A 17,534-nucleotide genomic window follows, 5' to 3' on the forward strand; every position below is an offset into this window, starting at 1 on the left:
GTGTCTAAAAATTCATAATAAAAACTCATTAACAAGATGTTTCATGTGTATATGTATATGTATATGTATTTGATGAAAGGCATAATCATTGTATACTTTGTAAAACTCTAAAGTTAGGAATGAGAAATAGTAGAGTGATGAAGACTGCAAGACCTCTGATGATTAAATCTCCCCTCAATAGTAATAATAGCATTAATAATAATAAGCATGCATATAACTCTTTAAGTTTTGCAGAAGGCTTTCATAGATTTTCATATTTGATTCTTACAACAGTCTTATAAAGTATGTGCTATTATATCCATTTTATAGAAGAGGAAACTGAGGCCGAGAGAGAGATAGAGCCTTGCCTAGGATTTCACAGCCAGTAAGTGACAGAGGCAGATCTTTTATCCTCTACACCTTCTATACCTCCCTTATTATTCCTTGGGACACAGAGATTATGTGTTAGAGGCTGGTTCTAGGTTTTCCTGACTCTCAAAACTTTCCATCCATCCTGCCATGTTGCCCTGACCTCTGACCATAATTTTACCTAGTATAACTCATTTCTTACTAAAGTTATTCACTTATCAGTTAATAAGCATCTATTAAGAATTTATGCTATGTTCTATAGGACTGGAGATATAAAACCAAAAATAAGCCAGTCACTGTCTTCAGGGAGTTTATAGTCTCTCTAGGTAGACAACATGGACCTCGATAGGTCTATGGAAAGTAAATACAAGAGCAATCTGGATGATGGAAGGCATTATTAGCATCTTTGGTGGATGAAAAGATCAGGAAAGTTCTTCTGCAAAAGGCAGCATTTGGAGTTCTAAGCAGCAGAGATGAGAAGAGAGGGCATTCCGGGCATGAAAGAAGCCAAGGGGCAGAAAATGGAATGTTTTGTGTGAGGAATAGCAAGAAAGGAAACTGGCCTATAGAGTTTTCTAGTATCTAGAATCAGTGTGATATGGTCAAGTCCCTCAGTAACCATTTATAACTTAATCTTCCTCACATCTTTACATTTGAGATAGAGATTCCCCAAGAGTCTCTTTGCTCTTTTTCTCCGCACAAATGAGAATTCCCATGCTTCTCCTCATATTCTCTCATCCTTGACAATCATCTCCCCCTACTTCCATCTCAGCCACTCCCACCCAGAGTTCTTTAAACAATGTACTCTGCTCACCTCTCCCCATTCTCCACCCGTGAATATAAACTGTTTGTCTGCTCATGGGATGACAGCGAAAGTTCATTTTGTGATAATGACATTGGGGAGAACTAGGTTTGACTAGAAGGTTTTAAATATAGTGTGCCCTAAGAAATGATGAAGAGATCAGTTTGTTTGGTTTTTTAAACACAAAAAGACCTATGGGAGGTTAGAATAGTGAAACAAGCAGAACTAGGAGAACATTACATAAAGCAACAGAAATATTGTTGGAAGAATGACTTGTGTACGTCCATCTCTAGAGAAAGAATTGAGAAATAGAAATGAGCAAGATAGAGATTTATATCTCTTTTTGTCATATGATGCTTCTTTAATGAGGGGAGGAGAAGAGAGGGAGTTACCTGAATATTTTAATGTAACAAACAAATACATTTTAAATTTTAAAAATATAGATTTCTCAGAGTAGAAATTAGTGTGAATGAGGTTTAATCAATTTATAAATGACTGAAATTATTCTCTGTGTATTGTATCTTGCACGTAGTAAGTGCTTAGTAAATGCTGCTTGCCTTGCTTTGCCTTTATTTATTTATTTATTTTAGATAACAGAGAGCCACTTTGCTCAAAGACATGGGTGTATGAAAGGGAAGAATTTCATGGCATGGTGGGTGCAAAGTGTACAACAAATGGAAATTTAGGGGCAAATTCACTTTAGAGACAATTAAATTCATTATTTGCCTAGGGTAGCCTGTGTTAATGTCAAACTGTGTGCCAACAAGTAGAAACTCTGCATAAAGGAATTTTAAGTCATGTATAGTTGTACAAACATGCAGCCAAGAGAAGATTGAGTACAGTAACTAGTGGAGATTTTTTTTTTATAATATATTTTATTTGATCATTTCCAAGCATTATTCGTTAAAGACATAGATCATTTTGTTTTCCTCCCCCCCCACCCCCCATAGCCGACGCGTAAGTCCACTGGGCATTAGATGTTTTCTTGATTTGAACCCATTGCTTTGTTGATGGTATTTGCATTAGAGTGTTCATTTAGAGTCTATCCTCTGTCATGTCCCCTCAACCTCTGTATTCAGGCAGTTGCTTTTTCTCGGTGTTTCCACTCCCATAGTTTATCCTTTGCTTATGAATGGTGTTTTTTTCTCCTGGATCCCTGCAAGTTGTTCAGGGACATTACACCGCCACTAATGGAGAAGTGGAGATTTTTTTTAAGTACCACTGTATTTGATTCAGTGGAAAGTTGGTATATAGCTATCACTAGGAGGGAAAGAGAAAAGCATTTATGTTAGTAATTAGTATGATTTATGCTTAACTTGACCCAGTAGTCTCCTTGTTAAGCTGCTTGCTTGTGTATTTTGCATTTGTAAAATATATGTATAGTGACTGGGTGCCATATAATATGTATTGGACATATTGATGACAGAAAACTGTGGCTGCTTCAAACAAATGCATACTATTAAAGCTTGCAAAACCAAGTAAAAAATGAGCTCTTTGAATATAAATGGTGACCTCAGTGTCTTTCCTAAACCATTGAGAATTTACATTCTGTCTAGTACCCAATTAGAAAAGTAGAAATGGATTTTTCTTTCTGGGCTGCAATGGTTGGAAGAGGAGATTCTTCCTGTGGGTAAATGGAGACAATAGTAATGTTTGTGAGATTCTTTATGTTTTTTATTTTTTTAATTTTTCTAAAAATTGAGATATTTTGCTTTGAGATAGTATATACTTCCCAATAAATACTTAGACAATTCCCTTGCAAGGTATGTTTATGGATTATTCACAGAAAGGAGGTAGCTGTTCTTTAATAGTTTAGTAACAACACTGATAATTTCCTAAATTTTCAGGAAAAGCATTATGCCTTTTTTTCCTGTGACATAGCTCTCACTAATTTTTTTTAATGATTGGTTAAGAGTCTTCTTGGTATTCAGTATTATATACTTTAATCTTTGTGGCAAATGGAAAATTTTATGTATGAAGAAATGGAAATGACAGAAGTATTGGGAAATGCTCCAAATAAGGAAAGACTCCAAATAAGGAAAGGCTAAAAATAATCAATAGTACAGGAACAGCAGGTTGAGGGGAATCTAAATGCCAGGATTGTTTTCATTTTTGCCAAGGATGCAAAAAGTGAGTGCTTAATTGATTCAGGTGGCATGTTGATTAGATGTAGTTAAGGAACTTTCCCTAACGAGCATTGTGAAACATTGAAATAGATTACTGAGGGGGATTGGGCCAACTTCTTGAATGAGATTTTCCTTTTTTCTTTTAAAAAAATTTCTTTTATTTTAATTTTTCACTACATAGTTCCAAATTCTCACCCTCTCCCTAACTAATTAAAAAAGCAAGCAATATTATACCTATTATATCTGTGAAATCATGCAAAACACATTTCCACATTAGCTTTGTTGCACCCCTCTTCCCCACAAAAGTCAAGAAAAAATAAAGACAAAAACTATGTTTCAATCTGCCCTCAAAGTCCATCAGTTCTCTATCCAGAGTTGGATAGCATTGTTTACTATGAGTTCTTTAGAATTGACATGGATAACTGCTTTGCTAAGTCTTTTTCACAGTTGATCATTATTACAATATTGCCATTTCTGTGTACATTGTTCTGCTGGTTCTGCTCACTTTACTTTGTACCAGTGCATATGTCTTTCCAGGTTTTTCTGGAAACTATCCCCTTCTTCATTTCGTACAACACACAGCATTCCATCACAATCATATACTATAACTTGTTCAGCCATTCTCTAATTGACACATTTCTGCTTGATTTCTAATCCTTTGCCATCACAAAAAGAACTCCTATAAACAGTTTTGTACATAGAGATCCCTTTTTTCCCCCTTCGTCTCTTTGGGGTATAAGCCCAGTGCAGTATTGCTGGGTCAAAGAGTATGCATAATTTTATAGCTCTTTGGACAGAGTTCCAAATTGTTCTCCAGAATGTTCACAACTTCCCCAGCAATGCATTAGAGTTCTGCAGTGTTATGTATAGTATTAGTAATAATGCAGCAACAGTATATTACTACATTCCCTCTATCATTTGTCATTTTCCTTTTCTGTTGTGTTGGCCAATCTAATGAGTGTGAGTGGGTAACTTGGAGTTGTTTTAATTTGTACTTTTCTAATCTTCAGTGATTTAGGACATTTCTTCATGTGGCTATCAATAGATTTGATTTCTTGTGAAAATTGCTTTTTCATACCTATTGGTCATTTTTAAAATTAGGTTTTCTACTAAGAATGGGGAAGGTAACTCAGGGAGACCAAGAACTATGATTGGCAACAGGATGAGTGGTCAGAAGATAAACACATTTGCTGTACCAAAGAAAAAGCAGGAGTTCTATAGGAATTTAAAAATATGAGAGCCCACTGTGGGAAAATACTTGAAGAAATCAGAGTAATTCTTGGCGTGTCTTGAGCTATTGTTGAAAGAACTTGCCAGCTTCTGTTTTACATAAAAGAGAGACATTTTAGATGGAGGAAGAAGCATCCCAACAAAGTATGAAATGGAAAGGAACTTGGTAAATTTGAGGGAACATTTAGTAGAAGAGTTTTGCTAATCTGAGGGATTGTGAAGGGAATTAATAGTGAAATATTATACAGAGAGAAATTAAGGTAGGATTATAGCAATCTTTGAATGCCTTCCAAAAGAATCCAGATGATGTTCACTAATTACCATGCCTAGCACCTTCTGATTATATTTTGGATGAAAGTTTTTGTGTCATGTGTTTGACTTCTGAATTATTTAATTTATTAAACATGAATCATATTTGCCTTGGACTTTATTTTGTAGCAGTAAGGAGACATTGGTAGTTCTTGAACAAGTCTTGATCTGATCTGAGTCTGATTTAAAAGTTGGTGACTTGGGCTTCACAGTGTGTGCCCCAAGGCCATGAGAGTGGATATTCAGTGATAAATTATTTTAGAATACATATTCATTTGTAAAATGCTAAAGTGAGATTTATGAAGATTATGACTAGCATCACTATAAAATAGAAAAAGGCAATGGAGAATGAAGAGAGTCAATGGAAATTAGATGAGATTCTAAAGTTCATAAAGTCAATCATGAAGTAAGCTGAATGTTTTCTCTCTCCACCAACTCTCAACCCTTTTTCTCTCTTCATCAACAACTAACAAGTGTAGAAGTGGGAGAGGAGGTAACAGGGCAGTACCTTGTTTCTCTAACCAGTCACTCCCATTCTGGGAAGTGGGTAAAACTGATGAGATATCCTTGCTTTGTGACCTTTGCTATATAAAAAAGGTAAAGCTGGGAAACCATCTTTCATGGTACACCCCCATAAACTGGTTTCATGCTACAAGCAGGCACTCTGACAACTAGTGGAGGCCCATTCTGAGCTGCAGAGGGGAAGACTTTAATTATCCCCAGAGGTCCTAGATGACTGTAAAGAATAACCTTCCATAAATCTCATTTGAATCATAAATTGTGTGTGAGTTCTCTTCCTCTTCCTAAATTGTATACATCACTGACCTAGACAGCATTTGCTACTAAGCAGTAGAAATAAAATAGGTAGAAGAAATGAATCAACTCATCTTTTTATGTATGCCTACAAATGTGAACTAGTTAAATTTGCCAAACCAAGCACATGCTGAAGAAATGTATAGCGAGACAATCTTAAAGAGTATCAAGCGACAGTTTTACAAAATATTTCAAGGAAGGGAAAATACGAAAAGACTTGGAAAAAATATCAGACAGTATACTACCTGCCCTAAAAAGGCATTCATGAGGACAGCAGTAAGCCCACATTCAAGTTTTTACAAAGTTTTTGAGAATGACCTGCCATGACAAGATAACTCGACAAAAATGTGAGAAAGGGACAGACAGATTTTTAAAATTATTTTCTATAGCAAATAACATTTTTATGGTCACAAAATTGAAAAGTACAGAAAAAACAAGATCTCATTGTGTGTATTGATAAGATTACTACTTTTTTTACGAGCAGATAATTGACTTCCCCAGGCTCACACAGAAAGTTTGAGGCTAGATTTGAACTCAGGTTTTCCTGACTTCAAGCCCAGAGCCCTACCGTATGTATACTGTGCCACCTTAGCATAACTTTCATTCGTTGGTGGAAGCTAATTTGGAGTGATGGCAGCTGAGTTAGGAGGCACTGGTACTGTTGGCTGAGGTAGGACATGCCTGCCTGAGAGTTCATCCTAGATTTTGTTTATTCTGGAGTATTTCCCTCTTTCCTTCTCAAACTCTCTGGTAAGGCTTGGCTTCTCTGGAATATTAGTAGATAATTTGGGCTTCACAACAATCCATAAAAGTAGGTATCATTATCCCCATTTTACAGCTGAAGAAACTGAAAATCAGAGATGAAATAACTTGGCCAACGGCATACATTTATTGATAGGGAAAATTCAAGCTTTGATATAAAAGAAATAACTTCTCATAAAGAAAGCTTCATTCCCACATGATCATGGTCTAAAAGTAAATTATTGGTGTCTGTCAATAAAGTAATTTTTATTTCTTATAAATCTCAATACCTCCATTAAAAATATATTTAGCTTTGCCACTTTGATTCCAAGTTTAGTATCTCATTTTAATCCAATACATTGCCTTTTCCCTCATTTAAATATAGTAACTGTCATCAAATATTATTCTTTAAAAATTAATCAACAAAGGGCAGCTAGTGGATGGAGAACCAGGCCTAGAGCCAGGAGGACCTTGGTTCCAGTCCAACCTTAGATATTTCCTATCTATGTGAAGTCACTTCACCCCACTTGTCTAATCCTTATTGCTCTTCTGACTTGGAACCTATCTATATTTAGTAGCAATTCTAAGGTAGAAAGTAAGGAGTTTTAAAAAATCATTTAACAATCACTTATTTAGTATTTACTGTGTACTAGACACCATGCTAGAGGGTGAAGATATAAAAATAAAAATGAAACAATGCCTGCCCCCTTAGCTAACATTTTATGGAGTAGATACATATAAAATAAATTAAGACAGAGAGATGGTAAGGGGTCAAGAAAAGATTCATGTAATTGATAATGCTTTAGCTGAATTTGGAAGGAAAGAAAGCATTCTAAGTGATAGAAGTGAAAGGAGAAAGGACCCATAGGAGTTACTAAGATTGCCCCATGCAGTAGCAATTTTGTGTATTCTTTTAGTTTATTTTATTCTAAATCTTTTTGTAAAACTTACTTTCTGTCTTCCTAACAACTCTTATGGCAGAAGGGCAAGGGCATGGCTTATAGGGTTAAGTGACTTGCCCTGGGTCACACAGCTAGGAAGTATCTGAAGCTAGATTTGAACCCAGGTCCTTCCATCTTCAGATCTGGTACCCTATCTAGGGTGCCACATTAACTGTCCCTTATTCTAATTTTTTTATGGTGAAAAATTAGATACTCCATGGATGATTTTCTTATGTTGAAGAGAATGAAATGACATACATGTCATTGAAATCTATTGCTGTAAAGATTAATTTTAGGGTTGTTACTTAAAATCTAGAGTTAATGAATTAAAATCTAGAGTTAATTGGTCACCAGGGAAAATCCAAAATAATATACCCAAGTCTTAGTCTGGAAATTTATGGTAATTTAATTAATATAAAGGGAAGGAATTTAAGGAGAAGGAGGGAAGAGGATATAGGATTCCTCCTGCCTGGCCTGGGCCAGAGGGAGTTTAAAATTCCCACCTCTAGGTCTCTAAAGATTAGAGGCTTCTAAGGAGATAAAGTTGGAAAAGTAAAGGAGGAAACTCAGCCAGAAACTCACCACTGAACCAGACAAATAGCTTGTAGCTGCGCTGAGATGCTGGAAGGCTCAGCACACTACTCTTAGCTAACTCTCCACTGTCACTAAGGTGCCGGTGAGAGCAAAAATCCCAAATATATAGACGTTTCACATCTACCAATCATATCAAATTTTCACATCTACCAATCATATCAAAGGTTTTTCTCCAGGACTACCCATACTTTTAGTTCTCATCTTCTTTGGTTTGATTATATCTTAAGAGTTACTTAACACTTCTTTGTTAAGTTCACCTTTTGTGAGTTATTTGACCTTTTTGTGATTAATTTAACCTTTCTAGTTACTTAACACCTTTTTGTATTAAGATCTAAAAATAGACTTAGCTTAAAGTTCTAGTTCTATAAGGTGAGAACTAAGTAGCTTCATTGTTCAATCAGGAGATTACAACTTTATCTTCCCCTAAAGTATGGTCTAAGTAGGGTGGAGTAATTTAGAGTTCCCAAAACATTCCTGATTTTGTTAAACTAAGTATCTTCATTGTTACAAACAGGAAATAGCTAAATCCAATCTTCACATTGCTTCTTAGCTTGCTGTTTTCATTGCATTCTTTATACAGTGCCAGGCTTATTTTATACTATGTAGGTATATTGTATAGTGTATACAGTGTTATTTGGAGAGGTATGTTTATGTGTTGTTTTTTTAAATCCCAGCCTTAGTATTTATCTTAAATTTAATTAGAATGGCTTGTGCACGAATTCCACTGATCATTTTTGGAGTGCTTATGGAAAAGGTTTAGTTTGATAGTACCTTGTTGCCTTTATCATTTCCCACCTTGTGACCCTAGATTTAAACATTTTTTATTTCTAGAATCTAGAACAAAGGTGTTTTGGTTAGGATATGATTTCTTGGTGAGCTATTTTCTTTCTTTTAGATTTTCATTATATTTTTTAACTTAAAAATCATAAATCATTCCTTTTCTAAAACATTGTGATCATTAATTTGGAAATATTGATAGAATAATAAATGTATTGTATGCTTTCCTTATGTCTTTTTCTTAAACCAATTAATTTTTCATTGACACTTATTAATGTATGTCAAATATTAAAAATGTTATTTTTATCAGAAAATGTCCTTTTCTCTTGCTTCTCATTTTTCATGTCTCACTATTTTTTGTGAAATTGACATCATTTTCCCTCTTAATTATTTTAATATTACACTTGTTTGTTTCTTTTGGAGCAAGGAAACACTCAGTAAGATGTAAGCGGACCAAACCAAACAGTATGAACACTAAGGAAATTTTATTGGTCAAGGGAAGATGGATTTGGAAATTAAGAACCTGTGATGCCCACTAATGTCTGTTAGTAATTGCAGACAGTTTCCTTCCCATCCTGCTGAGAGATCCTGGAACAGGAAACCCTAAACATCAAAAATAAAATTCAAGTCCCCATGCTATTGGAAAAACTTCCTTTAATATGGTTAGCAGAATTATAGTTATCAATATAAATCATTCTACAGCTTTCTCAAGATGTTATTTTTTGAATTCAGATAAATAGACAAGTGTTTGAAATGAATCCTTAGCCTTTTTGTCATGAGTCACTTTAGCTGTCTGGAAGCCTTCTTCAGAATTATGTTTTCAAATACAATCCATAGGATTATACAGAAAACAATTATATGGAAATCATTATTGAAGTTATAATATTATTTTTAAAGTTTACAAAGCCCAAGTTAGGAATCCATGGTTTAAAGAAACAGTTTTCATTATTTATGTAAGAGCAGGGGTAAAATATGTTTTATCTATTCATTTCCCTTTTGTTAAATTCTGAACTTTCCATATATATTCTTAGGCCTATTTTATGGCAATGCCATGCTTATTGTTAATGATTTCACCACCTTTTATTATGTAGTAGAATAAGGCCTCCTTTCTTTGAAAAGTTTTTATGGTAGTTCAATATGATATGATGTGTTAAGGAATAACTAATTATCCCAGGTTCATATATTGTTTCTGATAATTTTGTTTCCTACCAGGTATTAGAGGACATGAATTTGTCCTATTTGCCTTTAAATAACATAAATATAAGGTTATTTTAATTTCTTGAAGAAAGATACTCTTACCTAATTTATTGCAATGTGTTTATTCTAGCTAAAAGATGGTGGTAAGGCATCTCAAGCCCATGTGAGGATAGGAGATGTGGTTCTCAGCATTGATGGGATAAGTGCTCAGGGAATGACCCATCTTGAAGCTCAGAACAAGATTAAGGCTTGTACAGGCTCTTTGAACATGACTCTGCAAAGGTAAGCTACCTTTTCATTCCAAAAAAGAAAAAAATACAAAACAAAACCAGAGAAAATCCATGTTGGAGTATCTTTTTATATTTGGTGTCTGTGGCTCTAAAAGGAACTTACATCATATAGATCATTAAATATTTGTCAGATCAGAAAAAATTGATTGGATTTGGCCAAACAATGTTAAGAAAGCACCTTAAAATCTGGGGAGCAGTTGGCTTCCATTAACTGACTTGCTAATATAGTCCCCCTACATTTTTTTTCTGGAAAATTGACATAACATTTATGTAAAGTAAATCCTAGGTTAAGATGGTTATTTTTGTTAATAAAATTTTGGGGATAAAAGGGCAAGAGTTAACAGTCTTTGCACATTTGAGGTGTCATTGAGGGATTTGTTTAAATAATGAGTGATAATGAATCTTTTCTCACATTCTAAAATTGAAAGTTTATGTTAGGTTTAAGTTCTTTTCCTTGGCTATATATCATGTCTTCATACCTGCCTGTTTGCTTTCACATCATACCCCTTATTTTACTACCCAATATCTTATTTTCCAGTCAAAACACTTCTCTGGTTCCCATGAGAACAGATGAAAACCAGATGTTGCCCTTTTCGGATGAATTTCTAACTTAAGCGATTTAGTACGGACTGTAATAAAGGATCCTTTAGGCTCCTGAAACACTAACAATCAAGCAAAATCTCATTTCCAAGATTTGAAGAAAAATTTTAACCTTTGTCTCCATGTTTCTGGCTTTATATATTTAAAGGTTAAAAATGTAGAAGCTTTTAGTGTCTACAGCTATTTAATGTCATCGGAATTATAACTGAATTCTTAAACATTTCCTTTGCCTAAACACAACTAAATTGTTACCAAAATTTTATTCATTTAAGAGAATTTGAAAATAAAGAAATGCAAGGGAATTTGTTGATAATGTTAACCAAAAAATCATCTTCAATCAGTCAACTAATCAACAAGCATTTATTAAGCCTCTTCTGTATGCTAGACACCTAGGCTAGGTCCTAGGGATAAAAATACAAAAATGAAACAGTTCTTGCTACTTGTATTTTATCAAGCAATAACATTGAATTATATACACTCAAGTATAAAATATATACAAAATAAATAAAAGTATCCTCATGGATAGTGGAGGCCCTAGGAACTGGAAGAATCAGGACAAACCTACTATAGGGGTTGGAAGAGGTTCTAAAAGGCAGAAGTGAGAAAGGGGAAGGCATTCATGGCATGGGATAGGGCCTGTCCAAATTCAGAGATGGTAGACCAAATATGGAATAACAAATCAATGACTCTGGCTTCAGTGTAGAGTACATGAAGGAGAATAACATTTAATAAGTCTGGATAGGTAGACATGAGCCAAACTGCAAAGGGCTTTAAATGCCAAACAGAGGAAATTGTATTTGATCCTAAAAATAACAAAAAGCTTTCGGAACTTTTTGAACGGGGGAGTGATGCAGTCAGACTAGTGCTTTAGAATTGTCATTTTTTTTTCAGCTGTGTGGAGGAAGGATGAGAGCGATAGAGATAGAGTGACAGAGCCTGGGTTTTGAGAGACCTTCTAAAAGATTCTAGGTTAGATATAATAAGAGAGAAGGGGATGGATGGACATTCAATCAACAAGGCCTGACAACTGATTAGATATGTAGGGTTGAGAAAAAGTGAAGAGTTAAGGATGACTCTGAGGTGGTGCACTGGGTGGTGTCCATGACGGAATAAAGAAAAATGATAAATTCTCTTTTGGATAAGTTAAATTTGAGATATGCCTATAGGAAATCTAGGTGACACATCATTGAAACTCAGGAGAACAGCTGAAATGGTATAAATAGATCTGGGAGTCATTTGCATAGAGATAATAAAGGAAGACCCAGGAGCTGATAAGAATGCCAGTAGAGTTTCTAAGTTATTTTTTCCCCCTTCAGATCTGAACTTTCTTGTGTTGTCTCAACTTTACTCTATGCCCTCATCATTTACATCAGTACTTGGATAATAGCAGCTGGTGGTCTTGATTCCAAGGGAATCTTAACCTCTCAAAGTAGAATTTTTCCCTGTTTTTGACCTCCTTTGGGAGTAGATGTCTAGTAGTATTATCACTGGATCAGATAGAAATCTACTGTTTCAGACTTGAACCAACTGGAAACATTTTTCTTAATTTATTATTAATCTAAACTAAACATTTCTATGAATAGAGAAAGACATGACTAAGGAGAGGCAGAATTACTTCATGGTCCTAAAAATCTCTAACAAACCAGTTTTGTTTACAATTTATGTTACAACAGGTAAAATTTCACAATGAGATAAAATAGAACACCAGAGAAAGTTCATTTAATTCATCATACAACATATTTTGATTTTGATTCATCATATAACAACAATCAATTCACTTTTGGCACTGCCTTGGTGAATAATTCCTTTTAAGAATTCTCTTCTTCCTGTTCAAGGGTGAAGTTGAGACATTTCTTTTAACTAGAATAATTAGAATAATTGAAATGCATTTTGCATATTATGATCAAGAAGGCCAAGAAACCATAGACTTCCTTCCTTAAAATTATCCTTACCTTTGCCAATTTAGCAATGTGACTCATATTTTAGGGCCATGGTGGGGAACCTATGACACTCGTGCCAAAGAGGGCAGGCAGAGCCCTCTCTGTGGGCACACATGCTGTCTTCTGCCAAAGTTCATTATTAGAAAGGCAGAGGGACTCTGGCCCAGCTGCTTCCTTCTCCCTCTTCACTGCACCTTGTAATATTTATAGGAAAAATGGGTGGAATTGAAGAACAGGGGGTACTGAAGGTCTTGTAGCAGGGAATGGAGGAGTTGAAGGGAGAGAGGAAATATGGATTCTGTTGAGGTAAAAGGAGAGAGATGCCCCCCGCCGAGAGGCTATTTTGAAAAATGAAGTTCCCGAGAAATGGGCCACTTATGATAGCCTGAGTGGATGTCTTCTCTATAGAATGATGTTGCAGATACCCCAGAGCAGGTAAGCATGGACCGTCCTGAGGGACAAGCCTCCCCACAGACCAAGGTCGCCCAGGGGTCCAATAAGGACCATTTATGGTTGAATAACTGTCTTGAGATTCAGCTCCCTCTATGTCCCCTGAAATGTTAGTCCTCTTATCTGACTGCGATATTCAAGTAAAGATAAATTTTAGTAACAAGTTTGGATTGGGGAGGTATCAGGGAAGAGGGAAGAAAGAGTTCTCTAGATAAGGTTTGGGTCTCTCTCAGCTTTTGAGCTGAGGCCAGGCCTCACAGGCTGGTGGAGGGTTTTTGTTATTCCTGTCTGTGCTAATCTATGCTAGTTTTCTTAAGTTCAAAGTCGTTAGCAGTAGACAGCAAGATGGAGAAAAGTTCTGACTTTCTCTTCGGGTTGACACCCCTAAAGACCTACCTTACAGTCCAAACTGCTTCCCTTAAGTCCTTTTGACCAATGGACACGATCACAGGGATCCAGGTAGAGCACACTGTTAGGAAATTCAGGAAAAGAGGCACTTCTATCCAGACACAGGAAGAGAGGCTCCTTCATGTTCCAGAGCCAGGAAGTAAGTGTGAGTCACAAGACCAACTGCCACTCCCAGTTGCCCCTTCCCCCACCAACTGTCAGTTTTGTCAATATCTTTTCTCTAACACTCCAACTGCTGTTGGTTCCAACTTAGTGGCAGAAAGTCCAGAACTTGCTTTAGTTTTCCTTTCCACAATCTGAGGACATTTTTTCACTTCACCTACCCCTCTGCCCAGCAACCCAATGAGAGTACTTTCTCCCTCCCCTTTCTGGGGTAGGGGCAGGGCACTCAGTTTCTTGGGGGGCGGGGCACGGTTTATGGTCTCTAAAAGGTTTGCCATCACTGTTTTAGGACGAAGTGATAAATCAATAGGGTACTTTACCTAATTTTTAAAATTTAAAAATAGCTCTCATTTGACAACTTTAAGTAAAATCCTCCAGGAAGCATCAAAGCAATATAGGTTTCCTAATATATTTTTTTCATTTTTCATTTCATTTTCTTTTTTTCACTCATTTTCTTCATTTTCATTATCATTGATGGCATGTCTGTCCTTCCCCCCCATCATTTTTTAATTTGAATAATATATTATGGTTGGGAAAGGAAGTTTTAGAAGACTTAAGCTTTGTGAAATATTCAAAATATATGTTCTGTAGCCTTCTGCTTGAAAAGAATATCAGGAGTACATAGATTGATATGTTTCAATGACTAATTGGATATATTTAATATACTTTAATTAGAGGAGAATAGGAAAACTAGTTATTAAAAGAGTGAAAATGTCAGTAACCTCTTATTTCAGTCTGACAGATTTCTTAACACACTGCACTAGACTTTTGGGATTTATATTACTGTAGTGCTTTAGCATAAAAGTTACTTTAAAAAATCCAGACAGAATTTAGAATTAATTCTGTGTATTGGTTTCAAGGCTTTCAAGAGTGGCAAGGGCTAGGCAATGAGGAATAAGTGCCATGTCCAGAGTTCCATGGCTAGGAAATGTCTGGGGCCAGATCTGAATCTAGAGCTCTCATTTCTGTGCCGGACCCTGTCTGGATTGCATTGAGCCACCTAGTTGCCCCCTAATGGATACTTTTAAATAACTGGATAAAATATTCTAGTCAGAACTGTTTTTTCAAATTTAAATTTGTTAAACTTTACTAAAATTTTCACTGTGTTTAGTAATTGAAAAGTTTAACAATTTATATGTCTTAGTTGAAAAAAATTAAATTCTGTTGATTCAGATGGGATATTTCTCATGTTGGTCTCCCTCCTCTCTATTCCTAGTACCACCATTGGATTATCACCACCATCTTCAGACCCTCATTATCATTTTCCTGAATTATTGCAATGATTTCCTAGTTATTCTCCAATTCAGTCTTCCCTTGACTACCATACTAACCTTCCTTGTGCATAAATTTGACAATGTTGCTCTGCTCAGAAGTCTTCATTATTGCCTACTGAGTAGTTTGAGCTCTTTTGCCTTTCATTTGTCTTCCTGGGCTTATCTCATCTCAGACTCTCCTCCCAATGTTCTAGGTCCCAGTTAAACTGAATTTCTTTCTGGACAAAAGGCAGAGATGGAGAGGTGGAGAAGAAGTTAGGTAGATATATGACTCTAAAGCCTGCTCAACATTGTTGAAAAGTGGAAGAACTGGTTGGAAATTGGCTTCTTGTTTAAGGCTTCAGATAGTGGATAGGACCTCAGAAGCAGGTGATAACTTCTTTGAAAGCTGTCATAGGAACTAGGCATTTTTAATCAGTCAATAAAAAGCATTTATTAAGCACTTACTATATGCCAGGCACTGTGCTTAAGGGATATAGTGGGCCTTGAACAGGTTTAAAGGTGAGGAAGACTGCTTTAAATGAAGCCTTTTTGAACCTTCCTATGACCAAGAGAAAGAGCAAACTGCAGTTAGCCATGAATTAGCTATAGGAGCTACAAACAAGAACAAAATTGACTTGGAATATTTTTTCTAGCTGTCTTGGAAAGCAAGGAGAATTTTTCAGCAACATGGAGAGAGTTACTGTGTTTATTTTTCTGACAGTTTTAAATAATGCTTTATACAGAATATAAGTGATAGGTCTCTATGAGAGAAGAGGGTCTGAGGGCTGAAGGAACATCTCACTGTCCTCTTGTTTACTGGAAAGATTTAAGTGCTCTTTGAAAAAATGGAAATGGTCCTTGAAAGTGGAAAAGAACTTGAAGGTGCAGAGATGCGTCCTAACTTGTGTCTGATGGAGGAAAAAATAGGATGTGGTATCTATCAACTTGGAAGGAGATCGCCAGGTCCCAAGGGCCTATTCTTGGCAGAGACTGTAGTCTGTGGCTTATTGAAATTTTGAAACTCTGCTTGGCTTAAGTAAATTTTTTTAACCCTTACCTTCCATCTTAGAATCAATACTAAGTATTGGTTCGAAGGCAAAAAGAATAGTAAGAGGCTAGGCAGTTGGGGTCAAGTGATTTGCCTAGGGTCACACAGCTAGAAATTATCTGACCCAGATCCTCTCATCTCTAGTCTTGGCTCTCTGGCCAGTGAGCCACATAATTATCCTATGAAGTAAACTTTAACATTTGTTGTATTTTTTAAAATATAAACTACAATCTTTAATAGAAACTAGAATCTTGTTTTGTGACTTCTTTTTTCTTAGTAGCATTTTCCCGTAGAACTTTGGTAATCCATTCCCTGCTATATTCCCTTTAGGTTATCTTCATAGTTTAAAGCTAATCAAAGCAAACAAACCTCAATAGACAGTGTTTGAGTTTTGACCAGTCAGTGTTCTTCTGATGATGTAGATGACTGAGCTCTGACGTAAGGGGTTACAGATGTCCTCTGTAGTCTGTTTTTTCACATTGGCCTGAATTCAAGGGAACTAAAAATATGAAAACAGAAATGAAATGGACTGAAGTCTGACTTCAAAGAGGTTACCCTTTCTGGGTTTAAAAAAATTAAACTGATTGAGGGAGATGTAGCTAGATTAGTTTATAAAGAAAAAAAATCATGGATAGAAAACGATAAATTTGATGTTTCAGGGCTCTGGAAAAAAAAAACTAATGACATTTTCAAGCTACATTATTAGGAATATAATATCCAGAATAAGAGAAGCAAAGGTCCCATTGGTGATCTCTCTTGTTTAGAAAGGGGTGAGTTCTTAAAATCCTATTTTAGTAGAGATATTGACTAATGGAGCTTTTTCAGAGCAGTGGAGGGGGAGAGACTCTGATGGCAAAAGATTTAGAAAGAGATGCCTTAACTTCCCAGCTGTGTGACCCTGGGCAAGTCACTTAACTCCTATTACCCAGCCCTTACCATTCTTCTGCCCATGGACTAATACATTAGTATTGATTCTAAGATGGAAGGTTAGGGTTTTTTGTTTTGTTTTGTTTTTTAAAAAGATACTTTAGGAATATTGCTTAAAGCATTTCTGGGAATATTTTATCTTGGAAGAAAGAAGGTTTAAAGAGGTTCTGATAGCTCTCTTCAAACATTGGAAGAATTATCTGGGTTTGGATCTGTGCTAAGGTCACAGGTCTAATGACATTATATCTCCTTTATATTATGTAAGTTCGAAGGCATGGGATTATGCTCTGTCCAGCTCTTACTATGTGCACTGCTTTACACATAGTAAAACACTTCATGTTTCCTGGTCTGCACTAAGAATTAGGAAGATTCCATGAGTTTACAATGCATGCGTAAAATAGTTGTGGAAGTGTTATCTTAAGACTATACATGATTAATATGCTCAAGAATTCTACAAACAAAAACTCAGAGGAATTGCTTGTTGTCTATGGGAGGGAGGAAGGGAGGAAAAGAACCTGAATCATAGAACCATGGAAAAACATTCTAAATTAAGTAATCTAATTAATTAATTAATT

General features: G+C 35.7%; 1 protein-coding gene across 6 annotated transcripts in view; it reads left to right on the forward strand.

Annotated features, from left to right (window-relative positions):
* Positions 1–17,534, forward strand: part of PDLIM5 (PDZ and LIM domain 5) — a 205,450-nt gene that overhangs the window by 50,451 nt on the left and 137,465 nt on the right. For all 6 annotated transcript variants that reach the window (XM_007495720.2, XM_001365378.3, XM_007495723.2 and 3 more), the window contains exon 3: positions 10,009–10,160. In XM_007495720.2, coding sequence (XP_007495782.2) covers positions 10,009–10,160 — 152 coding nt within the window. The remainder of the gene's footprint in view (positions 1–10,008; positions 10,161–17,534) is intronic.

Source organism: Monodelphis domestica, chromosome 6 (assembly GCF_027887165.1).
Source record: "Monodelphis domestica isolate mMonDom1 chromosome 6, mMonDom1.pri, whole genome shotgun sequence".
Classification (NCBI taxonomy): domain Eukaryota; kingdom Metazoa; phylum Chordata; class Mammalia; order Didelphimorphia; family Didelphidae; genus Monodelphis; species Monodelphis domestica.